The sequence below is a fragment of the Indicator indicator genome, chromosome 1 (genome assembly GCF_027791375.1).
Source record: "Indicator indicator isolate 239-I01 chromosome 1, UM_Iind_1.1, whole genome shotgun sequence".
Classification (NCBI taxonomy): domain Eukaryota; kingdom Metazoa; phylum Chordata; class Aves; order Piciformes; family Indicatoridae; genus Indicator; species Indicator indicator.
In genome coordinates this window covers 93313931-93333547 of record NC_072010.1, presented here as the reverse complement: position 1 = coordinate 93333547, position 19617 = coordinate 93313931, and the positions used below count along the sequence as shown (strand labels likewise).

At 38.5% G+C, this 19617-nt stretch overlaps 1 protein-coding gene across 1 annotated transcript in view; it reads left to right on the top strand.

The window, feature by feature from the left end:
* Window positions 1-448: 448 nt before the first annotated feature.
* The window catches only part of SPAG17 (sperm associated antigen 17), a 109020-nt gene continuing 89851 nt past the window's right edge, over window positions 449-19617 (top strand). Inside the window, exons 1-3 of the mRNA XM_054388939.1 lie at window positions 449-544; window positions 8394-8534; window positions 8924-8983. Coding sequence (XP_054244914.1) covers window positions 449-544; window positions 8394-8534; window positions 8924-8983 — 297 coding nt within the window. The remainder of the gene's footprint in view (window positions 545-8393; window positions 8535-8923; window positions 8984-19617) is intronic.

The window sequence follows — 19617 nt, the reverse complement described above, 5'->3', positions numbered from 1 at the left end:
TGTGTGACCCTGCAAGGCCCGCTGCCGTTCCCCCCGAACAGTCCGAATGCCCATCATGGGCAGCCCTGCCAAAGCCCTCTCTCCTTTGGAGGCGGCTTCAGGTAGCGGCAGCAGTCCGCCCGCCCGCGTCGCAAGCGATGCGCAAAACCAGCAAAGCTCCTGCCGACCCACCAGGCGCCCCTTGCTAGCACGCTGCGGCTGCGGCGAGGCGACGCGAGATGGCCGCCGACAGCCCTGGAGAGCCTCCGCCGAGCACAAAGGCGCCCCTGGGCAGGCACGGAGTCCCCCAACGGAAACGCCGCGCCGCAGCGGGCGGGCTGGAGGAGGCCCGTACGGCATGAACCGCCCCGCCGCTTGGCGCCGCCGGAAGGCGTCGGCCTCGCGGGAGCCGGTCGCCACGGCGACGCTTGGTGCCTGCCTGCCTGCCTGCCCGCCGGCCGGCACCGCCATGGGCCCGAAGCGGCGCAAGCCCAGCGGGGTCGCCTCGGCGGGGGCCGAGGTCAAGAGCTGGGAGGCTGCGCTGGTGGCCGCCCCCTTCGAGGAGGTGAAGGCAGCCGAGGGGCAGGGCAGAGATTGTCCGGGGCGCAGCGGGGCGGGAGACCCTGGGGCGGCCTGAATACGGAGGCGACTGGCCTCGAGCCGGGCCCGGCCGCTCGTCTCGCCCGGTCGGTTGGCTAAGTGTCTTTGTTGGGGGACACCCAGGATCGGGATTCAGGACGGTGAATCGTCCCGACGGGCGGTGGTGTTGCCCCTTCTTTGCCCCTCTTTCGCCATTAAGCAGTTGCTCGGCGAGTTTCTTGCTTTTCTTCCTCGGCACCTTTCTGGGGCTCTGGGTGCCAAGTTCCAGCTGGTTGTGAACTTTTTACAAACTGCTGAGCAGCGAGGTTTGGTGGAGGTGCTGACACAGCATTAACTGCAGCGTTGAAAATGTGAGGCTGTAATTTTCCCGCTTGAGTCTGTGCAGTTAAAAGGCACTTTTTTCTTTTTTTTTTCCTTTCATTTATTATTTTTTTTCTTTTAATCCTTTCACAGAGTGTTATGATCTGAAGGCATATTTAGGTTGCTATGTTCTGTATACACAATGTAATTCTAATAAATCTTAACTTGCAAGAGACAATTTGGTTTTAAAATAGGGTAGTAATTTAGAAAACAACAATATTTATCTAGTGTGTGTTTATCTAGCACTGCTTCTGCAAGTGAGACGAATTACTTCCTTGGCTTCCTTGTTCAGTGGGTTCCTGTTGTGCCCTGTTAAACCCAAAAAACCAGGGTGCTTTTTCTTGTTACTGCTTTGTTTTGCGTTGTGTCGTTTTGTTGTGTTGTGGTTTTTTAACATGCCAGCTCTTCTGGTTAAGTATGAGGACTTGAATTCAGGAAGAAGCTTTTAAACTGACTACACGATTTTCCAAAAAATGCCACGGATGTTCAGAAATCTTTTAATACTTTTATTGTAATCATGTAGTACAAATTTAGCCAAACAACCAGTAAGCTCCTCAGCTAATGTAGTTGCTACCCATTTTTCCCTGGAATGTTGATTTATTTTTTTTTTCAGTAGAGTTTAAAGGAGCTTGAGCCATTTCTTGCTTGTGAATCTTGCCCCAAGTCTAGGAGAATCTCTGAAGCATGGGAAAGGGGTTGGAGATTCAACCTTCATCACCTACTCAGTTCCTGATGTTTCTCGTGTGCTTACTAGTAAGGTGCCAATTAGAGTTTTTTTTTTTTATGGTAGTGTTTATTATGGTGGTGGATATTGTCCAGTGAATTCAGTGAACAAAGTGCTTTATTTCCTCTGCTGCTTCTACCTGCAGTTTATTATATTTGTTAAATGCAAACTATTATATTGAAATATTTTTAAAGGTAAGAAATAAAATTTAGGAAATGCCAGAATTAGGATTATTCAGGACCACACATTGAGACAGATGGAAAGAAATGTCGAGTATGTTCACTGAATGGGGCAGGAGTTCTGTAGGAAAAAATAAGAAATCACCTAATTAAAGGTTGTAATGCCTATACCCATAGGGGCTGAATTAAGATTCCATGGTTCCTTAATTCTGGTGTTGTCCAACTGTTTTCTGTTCCAGTTAAACTAATTCCACTTTTTCTGTCTTGCTGTTAGTGGGCAGAGCCTTGGGAGCATGAGGAAAAGCTGCCTGCCTGCTGTGGTCAGCTTGAACTCAGGCTTCTGTGATGCTGGGCAGCTGCTAAAATTTCTTACTGCAAGAAAATTTTTATTCGGCTCTTATGGGCAGGAACATACTCAGTGCAAACAGATGCGGACAATTTTTTTCTGAGCATGTGTGAATCAAGATTCATCAAGTATGGCCAAATGTATACGTAATGTAAATAAACATGCTCTGTAATAGCACATCTTTGACACAGCTATGACTGTGGTCCCAAATTTAGTTCCTTTCTCTTAAATGTAGAGGGGATTGAGTATCTTAATTACTTAATCACATAAGATTTTTTGCTAAAGCACAAACATAGTATTTAAAAATCAGATCTCATTCTGTAAACAGTCTAACCAGACTATCCCTCCCTCCTTCTCTCAGCCCAGTAATTTCATAGCAGGCAGGATTTAAATTCAAATGCATAAAGGTCAGGAACTGAAAGCAGCCTGTAAGAGGAAATGTTGAGCAACTTTAAATGTAGATGTCATCAGACACAATGCACAAAATTATTTCTTACTACTCATCAATATTATATGTGATGTGCCATAAGAATCTGAAATTACTGGAGAGATGACAGGAACTCCTATCAATTAAATTTCCTCATAACTAATGTATAAGGAGTTTTTATGTCTTTTACTTGTGTCGGTTTAGAGAATATTCTTTCCCTTTAGTGGAGTCAAAGAGAATTTACTAGAACTGGTTTTAAATTGTACCAGGTAGACTGAGCAATTAAATTTACATTTTAACGTGTGTTTATGACTTAGAATATTTTATTAGTTTGATCTAATAAAAGGAGTCATTTTAGCCATGGTGTTAAGATTTTATGGATGGCTATGCTCACTGAAATATTTAAATGGTATTTACTAACCAAATAATTGCCTTTACTACATACACTGTAAAAACTGGCAAACAGACAATTTAAAAACATGTACAGAGGATACAGGGATTTTTGCAGAGCCTCTCATTATACTTTCTATACATCTCTTTGTTTTCTGATGTGCTACACAGAAGAAATGGAACTGCAAGTCATATTTACATTCAGATGTCAAGATATTTTGATTGGGTTCACTGCAGAATTAAATTCCAAAATATAAATTAAGATTCTTAGTTTTAAACTTTGCATGCTTTAAGTGGATAAATGGCAACATTTGCTAAGTGAAAGGACAAACAAAGCCCTTAATTGAAATAACTTATTATATGCTCTAATTAGCTAGTATAAATAAATGTGGCAACTGGAAGCCATGTTGTACTGTGACTTCACATCTAGGGGGGGTGACATCTATTGTCATTTTAGGGCCTGAAAACCGAACTGAAATGAAACATAAACGAATTAAAAATGTTCTCAATAGGATGGCTACACTTTAGATTACTATTCACACTGCTTCCTCTTCAGAGAGGAAATAACATTCAGTTGATCTTTGATACTCTTTAACCTGCCCAGATTATACAGCAGAAGCTCAGAATCCATAAGTAATCAATTGGCAAATAATGCAAGTGGGCTTGCAGATTTCTTAGCAGCGATGCCCTGCACATTCAGTACTTTCAGCTACAAAAAATTGCTGATGAGCAGCCATTCCAAGTAATTACTGATTTACAGGCTTCCTCATTGTTGAAAGCAAAGAGTGCTAGAGGTAATATCACACTGAGTGTTCATAAATCACTAATAAACCTCATTATTTCTGAGGCATTACTTAAAAATCAGGAGATTAAGGAACTCTTGCTGTTTGATGTTCAGATGTTAGGAGTTTAAGTTGTGAAATGTTTCTCATCAGCCATTACAGTTAAATTTTAAATAGTGCTGTAATTAAATGAACCTGCTAGTTCTGGCTCTAAGAAAAAAAAACACTGCCACCAACAAACCAAAAAATTCCTGGCAAAATCCACAAACATACAACCCCCATTATATACCACAAAAATAAGTAATGATGCAAAATGGCTGATACTTATATTGCCTGGATGAGAGGCAGTGTGTATGAGATGGCTGCTTCATGTTTTTCATGGCCAAGAAGTTCTACAGGCTGGTATTGCAAAAATAAACAATATACCTGACTTGTTCAGATGTCTTCTGTGAACAGCTGCCCTGTTGTGCCTAGGAAATGAAGCAGAGAAAATAAGTTATGTTTAAAAAGGAAACAAAAATTTGAGAGCTACATCTGCTTTTCCCTTCAATCTGAATTGAAGGTAGGGATTTTTAAAAAATCTTTTCTTTAACATACCTATGCTATTCCAATACTACTGTGCCAAACAAGTTATGTAGTCTGTGTGTGGTGGGTTTTAGCAGTTGGTAAAGATCACTTTGCTGAGGGACACAGTAGATGCTTTAGAACAAAATCAGGAGAAGATGAGACACCTTCTATGTTTTGTAGAAAGAAGGGGGTTGGAAAATTGCAAGGTGCTTACATGGAGTTTTTAGAGTTGTATGGATCTTGCTGAGATTGGAGCCTCTTCACCTCCAGGATCTACAAGCATCCCACATAGATGGTTATTTTGAACATGGAGAAGACTGGTTCATTTCAAGTCTTGATGTGGCCAAGATGGCAGGGACAACAGTGTCATTTTTGACAGTGTTTTCCAGAGATAGTGGTCTGACCTTCCCCTCTTTCTGATTGTTTATGGAGTATTCAGTTACCAATGCCACATTTCCATCTTTTTTTTTTTTTCCCTTCCTTCATAAACGTTGAAATTATCATTGTTGATTCTGGGAACTATCTGCTCCATGCACATTGGCTATCTTTATTCACAGTATGTAGTGCTTGTTTTACACTCCCAATGGTAGCCTCTCTAGCCTGTTTCCATACTTTTCCAGTAGTTACTTTTATGGTTTTCTCTACCCTGTTCTTTAAGCTTGGAACTTTGTTTGAGGTAGCCTTAGGGGCACTAACCTATCTTCTTTCAGATCCTTTCTCAAGTCTCACTTCTACAATAATATTTGAAAGAATTAAACTAAGTAGAGGAGCAGTTGTATATTGAGGGAGAAAATATTTTTAAAGTAACCATAGACATTTTACTACATTTCCTTCTCATTTTTAAGTTGTGATTTTAGGTGGTGAGCTGTAGAAGCAGGGTCTGGTTCTTCTCTATCCTTTCAGTGCCTTGAACATTAAGGATACTGTTACAGTATTGATAATATAAGGGCAATAATGCAAAAAAAAAAAATAAGGTCAGAAAAGAGCATAATCAGTTAAACACCTTAAACCATATACTCACACTGCACATTTGCTGTCCTTACTGACTTCAATTGCTGTTCTTCGTGTTCAGCTTTTCTGAAAAACAATCTTTGAAGGCTTCAAAGTTGGTCAGTTTAGAAATAGATGGCATGATATTACTTTGGGAATTTTGGATCACTATTCCCTGTCAAAGTGTATGGATCTATTTCTGGTATTTATGTAGCTTCAATTCTGAGTCATTGCAACTTTTTTACACATTTTTTTCTTCCTTTTGCAGCTAGGGAGGTATGGATTATCTCTAATACTGTTTACATTTCTACACAAAAGACCTTGTATCAAGTTGCACATAATTCTGTAGAATTAAGCTAGGCAAGGTTATTATTTTCCCTACAAGTTATCTTGTAGAGACTCATTCCATGTATTTTATAATGCATTAGCCAGTGTTTTGCCTGTGCTATAAATATTCTCGTAGTTATTCTGTGGAGAAGCTTTAACAGCTTGTTTCTTTGTAGCAGAGAATTTAGGGGAAGAGAAGATGTGGCACACTGACGTCAAGTGCATACTTCTTGCTGAGGGCATATACTTTTCCGAGAATGTGTTTGGATAAATCCCAAGCTGTTTGGGTTTTTGTTTTTTTTTTTTTTTTGCATAATTCATTTTTCACAAGTAGGATTTACCTTTGGTTTTGCTTTGGTGCTTTGTTAGATGTTTTGAAGGTGGGAACCACAGTAGAAATCAGGAAAATTGTTTCCCCTATTACTTATGTATTGCTTCCCTATTCTTTTCCAAGGAATGCCTAAGTATCATGAACAAGAGTCTCATTGCTCAAATGTAACCCTGAAGATGCCAGAGAGAGAAGTGTTAGAGGAGTATTAAGAGTTTGGAGTAGGAATCTAAGGATGGAGAAAGCTGGAGGTGGGATCACACAATGAAACTAGAGACTACCTGGACAAGGAAGAGCTAGAGGAGCAAGTAACAGATTTGAGAATCATTAGAAGTGGTGGAAATTGGATAAGGAAAAGAGAGTGGGAATGGAAGGAGAAATTAGCTGGGGGCAGTTATGAACAAAGGATGGAAAGATCAAGAAGAGAAAGAACTATTAGGAAGACAGATTTCAAAGGTATCGTTGTTGTATGTTAATGTGGGCATGAAGATCCTAGCATGTTTTTAGGAGGAACTGAAGAAGACATAAGGCAGAGGTTTTAGGATTCTGTCAGAACTTTCTTCATGAATCTGGAGAACTGCAGGAATCTGTGGGAACAGGCTGTCCAGAGAAGTTGTGGAGTCTCCTTCTCTAGAGACTTTCAAGACCCATGTCGATGTGTCCTGTGTGACCTGCCCTAGGTGATCCTGCTTTGGCAGCAGGGTTGGACTTCATGATCTGCAGAGGTCCTTTCTAACCCCTACCATTCTATGATTTTATGTTGCTGCTGGACTGTGATTCCCCTGGTATCAAGAATAGAACCTGACATTTCCTGAGTCTTCTTGTGCTGTCAGCATCTGTCTGTGATACTTACTGGGCCTTCTTCCCCTCTGAAGTGGACAGCGTAGTGATTATCAGTTGCTCTATTAGCTCATGCCCTAGGTGGATGGTTGTTCTCAAGGCTCAGTTTCTGCTGGGAAGCCTTGGGAACGCTAAGGTACTGCCATATGAGGGCATTTTAATCTCAATTCTGAAGGCCTAGAAAATGATGCCTTTTCATCCAAGAATGGACATCTAAATATACTCTCTGTTCAAAGAATAGTAAAGTTTTTGTGTCCAACTCTTGGCAGCTGTACAATGACAACTTGAATGCAAGTTAACCCCAACTCCTGTGCACACGTCTTGATAGTGTTGGAATATCTAGCTCTCCACAGTGCTGTGCGCTATACTGGCAACTTTAGGCAGGAGGAGTTACCGTCCCACGTCCCCTCCCCTCCCAACTAGAAAGGGGAGGAGGGGAAAAAAAAAAATCGGTGTACTTAGTCCACTCCCCACACAAGCCATTGCTGCCACCTGCTGCCCCAGGTCAGTTGGGCACTCATAAATTCCATCGTGTTTGCATACTCCTAGAGCATCAATGATATGTTTGTGCTTCCTGCATCTTGCATTTTTTAAAAAAGCATAACGCTTATTTTGTGCTGCTATGAAACAAAGTTTATGGATACTGTATCTGCTCTGTAGCTACTTGCAGTTTTGGAAGATGACAGTGACCTAGGTAATATTTCTGTCTCTTTTGTTTCTCTGAATATTGTGTTTTAAAAATGGCATGTGTGTGTAGTCATGGTCAGCTGTTGCTTTCTCACATCCCAAATCATCAGATAGTCAAATTGCAAACTTTTACATAGGCTTTTGTTGGTTGGTTGGTTTAGGTTGTTGTTTGTTGTGATAAAAATATTTTACTGCAAATATTTGAAAGCTGCTAGTGTTTTTCATTTGGCAATATTGCAGTGAAATGTAACTTACCATTGAGAAATAATTTTTATTAGCTCAGAATACTTAGTGAAACCATGTAAGAACCGTGGTATGCGTAAACATGCCATCATAAAACATAATACCAATAATACTACAATTTTCCGAAAACAGTGTCTGGGCGTTATCTAGTTCCCAGGGTGAGGAAACTGAAATTTGTTCTGGTTTGGTTGTTTGTTTTTTTTTTTTTTCTAGAGCAAATAATCATAGTAATACATATATTCAGTGATAGTAATACATATATTCAAAATCCACTTCTTGTGTGCTTACTGAAATGTCAGATCTGCAAATGGCATTTAAAAGTTACTTTACCTTTTTATAATGCTAATGCAGTGTATGCCTGCCAGAAGGTTTGTAGAGGTTCCTAGTAGGCATTTGCATTTCCCATAGTATAATGCTGCCATCTGATGGCAGAAAAAATTGGAACAAAGTAGAATGTGCTTTTTTTGGGGTTGGATACAATTTATTTCTGTGTGATTAATGCAGTCATGTTTAATATGCCTTAAGAGGAGTAACCACATCTACAGCAATGCTCATTGAAACTGCAGGGAAGCACTTTTGTTTGCTGGAGTTTAAATACTTTAAATGCTTTCTTTTGGAAAGTAGGATGACTGGAAGCCAAGCATTGCTTTCGTTGTTGGGAATAAACCTGAGGATGAAATCCACACCAAGGCTCTGTCTCTGGCTGTGCAGGTGCCACTGCGGAAGCTCTTCAGTGTGGTAACACGTGATGACATTTTCAGACAGGTATTCCAGGAAAGGAACTTTTAATAACAAACCAAACACTAGATCTCACTTCTAGATACTAAGTTGTCTGTGGTAACTATAAATTTCATATTCAGTTTAATTACTCTGTAGAGTTTTTAAAAATTGCACTAACTCATAGGAGTGAAAAATGGAAAAAAGAAAAACTTGCTGTATAAGTTGTTCTGCTCCCTGTAAATAGTTACGGTTCATTACAGACTTGTCTTTAATGTGCTGATCACAAAAGCTCCCTCCCTAAAATACAGGGGTACCATAAAATGCTACCTCAATCTCTTGGATTGTGAACATAGTATTTGCAAAAGGAAATAGTGTGTAAAATAATTGGTGTAAGCTTAAAATCCTCTCACTGTAGAATGCTCTATTTCTTGCAGATCAGAGAATCAGGGAATCAAAAGGGAAAAAAGGTTAAGGATGTGCCTATGTACTATGAGGTAAGTTGAAATCTATTGCAGAGCCAGTGCCCTTTTAGGCTGAAGTAAATACAGCTGTGTGATTGTGTTATGCATACCTGGGTAAATGCAAATCTGTTGGATGTAGCTGGTAAAAACTTAACTATCAAGACATGTAAACTGCTTTCTTTTTGTGATAAGAACAGTGTTCTGTTAATTAAATGAGGGCCAAGATGTCTTTATAGGAATATGAATTTTATTATGTCAAGCATATATTATGTGGTCATGTTTTGAGGGTAGTGTCACGAGTTACAGAAAAGCTGTGAGACACTGCTCTCTTAGATTGTCCCACTAATTAAGTCTTATACCTTTGCTTATGGGAGTGCCGTTCCATAAATGAAACGCATCTCCATGTGCTAGTATCCATTCTAATTCAGCGTGATGTTAGATTCTAACCTGGTTCACCTGGTGTGGTACGTCAGCAGGGTTAGAAATCATGCTTAGTACAAAAGGTACTTCCTCCTGCCTTGTTAATGTTTTACTTACAGCTTGTGAGTGGTTATAAAATCCTGTGATTAATTAGAAGATTGTTTAAAATTTTCTCGGGTAGAGTTTTATGACTCTACAGACCTGGAGCATAAAGAATTCTGTATCCCTCTAAAAAAATCTTGTTTGCATTTTAGTTCTGCAATGGCTAATAAACTTTTTATGTGTCTCAGGGTTTGGTGGACTTTATAACAGGTCTTTTTAGTTGCAGTCTGTTTTTCTGTAATGCCAGACTACTATCTGAACAAGTCCCTTTGGTGTTATTTACCACTGACACGACTGTGAATTTTATGCAATTAACCTTGTTCATTTAGGACTAGCCTCCCAGGCAAACTCACCCTTATATTCCCTGCTTTGTAAAACTGCTTCAGTCCTACTGACAGTACGATTTTGAAGTCTAGCTCTAAGCAGAAGCTTTGTATGATACCTGTATTTAATTACTAAGAGCAATTTTCCTTGTGAAGTAGATACTTATTAAATTCCAGCTGTCAGTGCTGTGTCTCATTAGCTACTTACTTTACTCCTCAAAGGCATTTTTTTTGCTTCCCAACTTGAACAGAGAATAGAAAATGCCTATTCTGACCTTTTGCTTAGACTCGGTTTCCGTTCTGTCCGTAGCAAATTAAGCGATCGATCGTGTTGCCACAAGCAGTAAGATCCTGCCTCTCTGGGCAGAATTTGCTCTTGAGCATTCACTTAAAGCTTTACGTGCAGTTTGTGCATTCAAAGCTTTCACTGCAGTAGGGATAAACAAGTACAATGTTAGCACAGAGCTCAGGGTTGTGAAATATTTTTCTGAAAGGAGCATTTCTGTCTTCACTGCATACAGTTCCTTTCTCTGTGGTGGGATTCAACACACTATCATTTCCACAAACACGTATTCATTTCTAGGGAGACTGTGAATGAAATTCCTGACATTTAACGGCCTTTGAACATATGACATATACATGTGTTTCAGTTTGGGACTGGTGACATACATAATAATGTGATTGTTAATGGTCTTAATAGTGACATTTTTACCCATTTCATTGGTCTTGCACATTGCATCTGCTGACATGCAGGGATTTTGAATACACTTCCATGTAGCAGTCCATGATGCCTACATGTCAAACTTTCACATGGTATATTGGAAGATAATTATAGATCGTATTAAAATAATACCAGTTGCCTAGATTATTTCCCTTCAGAGTTTCTATTTTCTTACTGTACTGAATTTCATATCACTCTTATTGTACAGAGTGAGAGTATCAGGGTAGGGTTTGTGAATACATAGCTAAAAGATTTCCAAATCAAGAATTAGGTGTCAAGCACCTTCACTCTCTTGAGTAACTTTAACAGGAGTCCTGACAGGTAATTCTGTGCTAATTCCAGCACTTAATTGAATGGTTTTAGGCTGAGTATCTCTTAAAGATGCTGTGGAAATTTATTTTTCTTCTTTGTATATGGAAAGGAAAATATAAAATACCAACAGATTTCATAATGAATCAAATTAATCTTGCACAATTATTCCAAAGGACAAGACCTAAACCTACAGTATGTTTGAACAAAATACATGCATTATATAAGCTACGTATGTATCTTTCCTTGTTTCTGTATGTATTTGTTTTGTCAGCTTTCTGTTAAGGTTGATAATGTTGTATGTAATTAAGTGGCTTAATTTTCAGACTTTGAATTTTGAAAACTTACACAAGCCTAAATTTAGTGTAATGGATTTATTCACGAGGCTGATTTTTCTTTTTCTTCTTTCTTTTTTCCTTGAAAAGTCTGGTGACATTGAGTTCAGAACCTATGTGGATGGAAGGACTTTTTTTTTTTTTTGTAAGAGTTGTTTTCCAGTTTTGGACTTGTTGGGGCAGGATCAGCAAAGTTGCCTTTATGTTACCCAGGAAACTGAGAAGGAATCTTGTTGGATCCGCAGGAGGGAGCTGGATAGTAGTACCATGGTGAGAAAAGATTGATAAAAAAGATGGAGCCCATTGTGGCCCTTTCATATGAGAAGGCTGGAAGCAGATAGATGGACATTGCTGGAAATGAACAGCTGAATAAAGGATGTGGCTATGAGAGAGAGAGGGAAGGAAAGGAGAGAGATGAGGAAAAATTTTGTGGTTGTCTCAGGTAGGCTGAGATGCATGGGATAAATTGTTGTAGAAAGATGAAAAAGACACAAGTGGCAGAGACCAGAACAGTTTTTTTTGGAAGTGGATACAAGAACACTGCCTTCAAAATGTGTCCATGTGATTTTGAAGCCATCAAAACTGAAGTCTTGTAACAGCAGCATCCTTCACACTACTCTGACTCATCTTCAGGAAAAGCTATCCTGTGTAACCAAAACAGCTTAATTGCAACAAAAATTATAAATTTTCATTCAACTTCCTATCAAGAATGAATATACTCATTCTGGTTTCTGACAGCAATGCTCCTACCTGTAGCTGTCAAACTGAAAAATGGAATTGGATCAGGTGCCAAATCCAAATTGTGGCTCATTCTCATCCTGGAATTCTGTGAGTCTATAGCAGTTGAAAATAAATACTTCACTGGGTAGACTGGTTAACTTTACTGACATCTGAATTTGGAGGATGGGAGGCAGCATGAGCAGTGGACATAGTGCTCCAGAAATCCTTGCTAGGCTTGTGGTTCCTTGAGGACAGAAATATGTGATTACACATTAGAAAAGCTTGTAGACATGTCAGAATTAAATATATATACAAAAAAAACAAACCTAAGGATAAATTAATCTTCTTTTTGGCTCTGTATTGCATACTGTTGCAGAGTAGAAGCTTTAAGTAGAAAAAAATGGGCACAACCCAGGGAAAGAGGCCATTGCACAAGTGGAATGAAGTCTGTGGTAGCAGCAAATACCATAAGTGGCAGAGGGTGGGAAGAGGAGGTGGTTGGAGAAATTCATATTGGGAACAAAAAGGCGAATGGACTATCTGGACTTTAGACCTCAAATGTGTAAGTATTTGGCCTAATTTAAAGGAAAGGTGATTTAATTTATTTACCTTTATCCTGTGCCTTGTCTTTAATGATGCCTGTGTTTCCACTCTTCATCTTTCCCTTACCTGCAAGAGACAGAGCTTTGGAAAGAAGAGTTTTCCTTCCCCCTTCATCTCTGACTCAGTGCTCTCTGTTCTTCTCAGCCTAGGCTGGGAAGGGCTTGGTGAATGCCTAATAGTTTAGGTTTACATCGTTATGGTTTGTACTGTTCTGGTTCACAAGAGAATTACAAAGGGTGTAACATTGCTTCTTGGAGAGCTAACTTTTCTGGTCAGGTGTGAAAAATTCACATGTTTTTCAAGAGTAAATATGGTCTGGTGTCCCAAGAGACTGTAGCGAATGCTACAGAAAGAAATAAATGTGTGTGTGTATATATATATATGTATATATATATGTGTATATATATATCACACACACAAAATATGACCACTAAATTGTTTGATTCTTCTGATTTTGTGAGAAAATTTCTAAACACTATGGCCTAAGAGTTCAATTTCTTGCCAGTGTTCCTATCAACAGTTTGGTTTGTGTTGTGTGAAACAAGAGAATAGATAGGACTGATTGGCAGAAGATATTTCTGTGACTTGTAGCACAAGTTTGTTTGTTTTTTTATTTCAAAAATTGTCTGTTTTGAATTTTTTTAAATCAAGGTTGTGTGGGTTTTTTTCTAAACGATTGAAGACAATCAAGAATCTGCTACAAATTAATTTCTGAGGAGGACCTTTCCTGATAAAAGTTGCTTCTAGTTTCAGTGTGTGGCTTACAGACATAATTACTAAATTGAATAAAATCTTGCAATTATTCCTCTCTGTGTAGAAAATCTGAGATTGTGTTCAAATTGTCCCTTAATTATTTTCTTTATTTAGCAATGTGTAATGAATTCCTCTGTGAGTTTTTTTTTTTTTTTTGGGGGGGTGTGGTTGTTTGGTTTTTGTGGTTTTTTTTAATTCATTAATAATTTCTGTGAATCTTCTCTAACAAACATTTACAATTCACAATTTTTATTTGTGGACACTGAATGGACTTAGTGTTTTTGTTGGCAGCATATCATACGCAAGCATAACATAATGCATGTACTCCTATTTGATAGCTCATTGTATACAAATCTGCAGACTGTCTAAGTTGTCTTGGCTGTTGCCTTCCAGTGACAGCTTATTTTGAATTGATTGGTACACCTTCAACGTATGAGTCCTTCCCAAATTTACCACTTTAAAGGTTTTTCCATCCTATAAATTTAGCCTTTTTTCTTTGAGATGTAATTCTTGTAATTTAACAAAATCAAATCATTCAGCTTTCTTATGCTATATTACACTGTCCAAATTTCTTGGTATGAATGAATTTTCCACTACATTATTTATATTTCCTGTGGTTCTTGTGCCTTCTTGATAACTCGGTTTGCAATTCCGTTTTTACATCCATCAGCTAATGAGTTTTAGTCTTTATCACTGCTTTACTAACTATAGAGTGCTTGTTTCTAAATCATTAGTCAAAGAATGCTTACAGAATTCTCCTTATCACTACATCAGAGGCACTGTTTCAACTAGAATTTCAGTCTTACTGAAGAAAGCTATTCTCTTTAGGAAAAGACCATATTCTTTTTTTCTCCAAAAAGAACCACAGTGAACAAGTAATTATCTTACCCTCCTTTCATTTGTTGTTCAGTGAATCTTCTATTAGTACATCAAGGAAGTAATGTGTCAGCCGCTCTGTTGTTTTGCAGAATTACATTGACAGTACTTAAAATTACATATTCTGTTCTAGTTTTCCTTTTTTTAACTGTTGGTGTGACATTAACTTTCATTCATTTAGTTTAAAACTGACCTTGTCCAAGAGTTGCTTAAAGTCAGTATTCATCATATGCAGAGCTCCTCAGCTGCCTATACTTTTTAATGCTTCTTTGCATATGTTGTCCTGGTCTACCAGTTTTGGGGTTGCCTAGCTTCAAAAACTGCCTTTTTTGAAATTTTCCATTGATACATTTGGAAATAACTGCTTATTAATTAAGTGATACAACCATCTTGGTTTTCTGCATTTGGAATTTAGGCTCATGCCTGCTTTTCATTCACCTTTATTCTACTGTTTCCATTTAATAGGTAGACAAATGTCATGTTAAAGATATTTTTCCTGATGTTTTTAGAAACAAGTAAATCTGTTATTGTCCTTACCACTGCTGACACACATTGTCTTTCTGTTGTTTTTCTGCTTTTCATCTGAAATGGTGAGAAGTTTTAAATCAAGCTGTCCAGGTTTCTGTTACCCATCTGATTGTGCTGAATTATCGCTCTGATTCTTGCGTGTGACAAGCAAGGAAACATCAGCGTGCATGGCATATGCAGGAACTGTTAATGTTTAAACAGAAGAGAATACAGAACGTACAGAATTTTGATTACAAATTGTTCTGCTTCTTGTTATTGCTGGCTGAACTCAGGACCTGTTTGATTCACCTGTCAACTTGCTTCCAGAGCTGCACAGTGAATGGTTGAAAGCCTCACTTGATTCTACCTCCTTGCTAACAGGGGGGGAGTGTCACCTCAGATACTTCAAACTTCAGTGCTGGTAAAAGCAGAAGTGTTTTACTGTGTGAGTCAATGTACATTACAGCCAATCCGTATCACCAGCCATACTGAGATACCAGTCTAGTTGTTCTGTTTCAACAAGCAAACCAAAGATGCTCCCAGATTAAATCAGTCTATTGCCAAGCATAATACACACAGTTTTTCCATTAAAGTCCAGTTCAATTGACTGCTTGCAGATAAATCTTAATTAGTTCATGCTTCATACCGCTTATTTTAAGGACTAAAAGGTTATTGGTTATAAATAGAATCCTGTATTGTTTTGAAAGTATTTATATAGTACATGAGCTTATTTTCTTTAGGTTTTGTTTGTTGCTCTCAGAGTCCTTGTTCACTGTACTTTTTGCCTTAATAGGCAATAGGCTGTAGAAGGGGCAGAAGGATCATCACGTTTTCTAGGTGTAAATAAACCAGATTCCTCAGACAAAATATATAACCCAAGATACTAAAAACTCATGTAGGATTGTGAAACATAGCATTGAACAAGCTGAATTGGAAAATTTTTAATTAATTTAGCCATGAGATAAGGAATTTAAACTAGTCTTTAAGCATTGCTGTGAATTAGTGCTTTGCGAGAAGTGTGTGGAAGGTAAACTTAAGAAGTGAAGGCTGCTGCTGGAAAGACTATTTGAAGTGCTGGTCATGGCATGACATAAAGAGAAGGTCTACTTCAGACTAAACTGAGTGTGTAGTTTCATTTCAGAGTAGAAACCCTTCTTCATAATCCTAGTTGTAGGATTCTAGAAGCAATGCCTTCTGTGTGTATTATTATTTTAGTCTCGTTAGTTGCAATTATTTGGCCTGAGGCCATTCATGAAAATCAAAATTGATGATGATTTGTTTTCTAGGAAAGAAACTTGATATCTTTTGAAATTTACCTAGTTATTTAAAACCTGCTCTAGAACATATTAAGAGAACCTGCTTGAGACCTTGTTTTAGCTTCCTAGATGACAGTTTCCTGCATGCATGCAACTAGGTATATATTTCCCTGCTTTTCTGTGCAGATCTTATTGAAACCTCTGTGTAACTAGAGCAAACAGCAATGATGTCTGTAAGAATGTAATCTGTAAATTGGTGAGGGACCCTCTGGAGTAGCCAAAGGAAATGCTGTTCTCTGTTTTCTTGCTTTAAAAAAGTATAAGTCACTGTATTTAGTTCATTAAGAACAATGAAGTGTAAGATATTTTTCTCAAGTACAGCAACTGATCTCAGAGCCTTTTGTCACCAAAGAGAAGGGACAAAAAAATGCCAAAAGTGCTGTTGCAAACCTGGACCAAGGTGGAAAGATCCTGCCTAGGAATTTCATCAAGCCTACAAGGCAAGTGGGGCTTCCTGGCCCATGAGTTCAGAGGCAACTTAAGAAACTCTGGCAAGATGTAACTAGATGGGTTCTGCCAGCACAAGGGTTGATGAGATAACTTTCCTCCTTAAATCTTACTGTTCCATTTATGGCTGGATTCTCTTCCTAGCCAGATGCAGAGAAGCTGCCTAAGTCCTTTAGTTCTGCAATGTCCAGTTGGCTGGAATCACTGGAGACAATTTACTTCCCAGAAGCATAAAATACTCTACTCCACAATGCAAAGACTTGCTTGGCAGGTGATATTACACAGAAATGTAAACATTTAAAGATTTGATGAAAGCTATGTATCTCTTCCTCTGTGCGGAGATCACAGCAGACTGGCCAGTCCCCTCTTGTCAAAAAAAAAAGTCTGCATTCAATTCTTCAGAAATCACTTAAGTGCTATTTCCACTGTCTGCCCCCAGTCAGAGTGTTAAAGGCAAAACAAATACCTGAGGCGTCACATGAGAAAACTCTCCCTATGGCTAGAACTCCTTCCTTCTAAGATAGCAATGCTAATGACTGATCTTTGGAATACACATATCTTGTGATTGGATTTTTGTCTTCATTAAAGCACTTCATTTTGGTAGCAGTTAGATGTCCAGGATGCCATGGGAGGTGCATGTTGTAGACAGTATGAGCTCTTTAAAGCCAAGGTGAAAAGTCTTCCTTATTTTTGTGTGAGCTATTTTCTTATTTTTACTTAAATTAGGTTATTCACCTCATTGTATTTCACTTAAAACATTATTTAAGTACTTGTACACTAAGATATATACACTGTACAGACATCTCAGCTCTCGTTCTGCATTGCTGGGATTAAACCAGTTTAGGTATGCCCTCAGGATGTACATTTTCAGTAGAAAGAAGTTTAAAGAATAGACCTTCCTACCTTCTTTTAACTAGATTTCTGCTAACCAGATCAAGCTGTGCTGTGATTTGGCAAAACCCAGAGTCACTCACGTGGGTGACAATGTATTTTATAGGGCACAAGTAGCTATTGCTGCTGCTTTGAGAATGTTCTCACAATACAAAGGCAGATATTTAGTATGTAAACAGGATAGGTATTTTCTCAGTATGGCTCAGTAGTCAAAGTGTCATGGTTTTTTAGTAGATTTGTTTGAAAAGGACTCAGAGGGGCAGAAGGAGTCATGAATCCACTTTAATTCTTTTACTTTTCTGGAAGACACATTAATTAGAGTCTTCTCTGATTACAAACTACCTTGTGGATACATAAGCTCTATATGGAGCTCTGTACATGTGCAATATACATACACAAAGCTCAGATATACAATTGATCTGTTGATTTACATGAGTCCTTAAGCTCAGGTTGGGTTGCGAGTCTTTAATTTCCCAGTGAAGGCTAATGATTAGGCAAGTCATCTTTTGACATCAAAGTAGGGAAGAGGTTCTGAGAGGAAAAATTAAATTAGGTGAATGGTCTAATAGTAGTGACTAAATTGCCTTCCAACACTGCACGTATTATCTGAAAGAAATTGTTTCAGTTAGACCAGTGCATTCCTGGGGTTCTTTCAAGATGATTGATTGTAGTATATTCTAGTCGATGAAATGACATTAGCAGATTTGGGAATATTTAGCAGTATGTGTAAAGAAGCCTTCTTTGGCAACACAAATATAACAGTATGACACACGCAGCTTTTCTTCCCTAGTGTGTCTTGAAAGTTGTTTGTGAGTGATTGACAATACAGATTGTAATAAGACTGCTTTCCTCCGCCTCCCTGCATTTATTAGGTTGCTTAGTAAAATACAGAAATACATTTGAACAGTAAACAATAACTTGGTTGGTGTATGTTAATCCATAGAGCCTCTTGACCAATATATCTTCTGCTACAAATTGACTTGAACTTTGTCAGCTACCAAGGGACTTGAATTACTGAGGAGTTCTAGGAGCCACTATGTTTCCTTTAGGAAAACACAGGGTCTGAGGTATTTGTGATGGCCTGGATTTCTTACAGTTTCAAGAACAAGAGGGAAGACAGGGTATTAGGAAGCTCACCCTGGATATGGCAGAACTAGACTATGAAATGGATTAACCACTGTTCATAGTAAATGGTGCTACTTCTTCCAACTGGTGATAAAGCTGTGAAGGTGGATAATTAACTTTCTCACTTTAAAAGCTTTTCTGATTATGATTTGGCAGCTGCAATTGTTCTGTGTATTGCAAAGGAGGCATTTCAAGGAAAGATACCATAAAGATTCTGGCTTTAAGTGTTTCCTTAATTTTTAAGACCAATCTCTTTCTCAACAGCACTAGCATCTGCCAATGGTATAGTGTCTCTTACAAGCACTCATGGCTTGAAATACATACCCTTATGCACTGTGCAGCTAAATCTCTGCATGGTTCATACTGCCCCCATGTGAGATCAAATACTGCATTACTGAAGCCTTTCTGCACTTCACAAATATAACCCCTGCTGTGTGAGGAATGCTAAGTTTCCTCTTTCTTTAAAAGGAAAGAGGCCCTACCTAACCGAGTTTGTCCATCCAAGTTTCCATGGTTTCTCACATCAGAAGGAGGTCATCACTGGTAGGATGAAGTCGAGTCAATCTGAAAAAAATCGCCTTCATAGTATAGCATTCCAAAAAATTCCTTCTATGCTCTTACAAAGTCTTTCTCTTCAGCTTTTTTGACTTTTTTTTGTTTGGTTGGTTTGTTTTGTTTTCTCTTTTTTTTTTTTTTTTTTAATTTGAGGCTCTGAATTCTTAACCATTTATGCTGGGTGTCTGCATAGTTCACAGTACCACAGGAAAAGTAAACGTGCATAAGTGTAACAAATTGTTAATTTCTTTTATCTACTGCACATGGATTGATTTATGTTCTGTCTTTAAACAAGCAGTGATGGAGGATTGTTTTTTATTTGCTTATGCATAAAGCAGATTTTACATTACTGTATGAAAAGCTGTTTGGTTTCTTTGTATTGCCAAATGCAATGTGCTCATTTTATCTTATTTGTATGACCTCCCTCTACAGTTTGAATATAGTCCTGCTAAATAGTTTGGTTTAGCTTCTCTAATGCCTCACATAAGGAAGTTTGTCCTTCTCACCCACTCAGAGCTGTCCCACTCACTATAGACCTCAGAGAAGTCTGTTAGTTTCTGTATTCTCTACCTGTAAGACAGGAATATTCCTGTTGTGTTGCTATTGACTGGTAAAATGCTTTGAACTTGTCAGGAAGAACAGGTTATAAGTGTTCCTTCCGTCT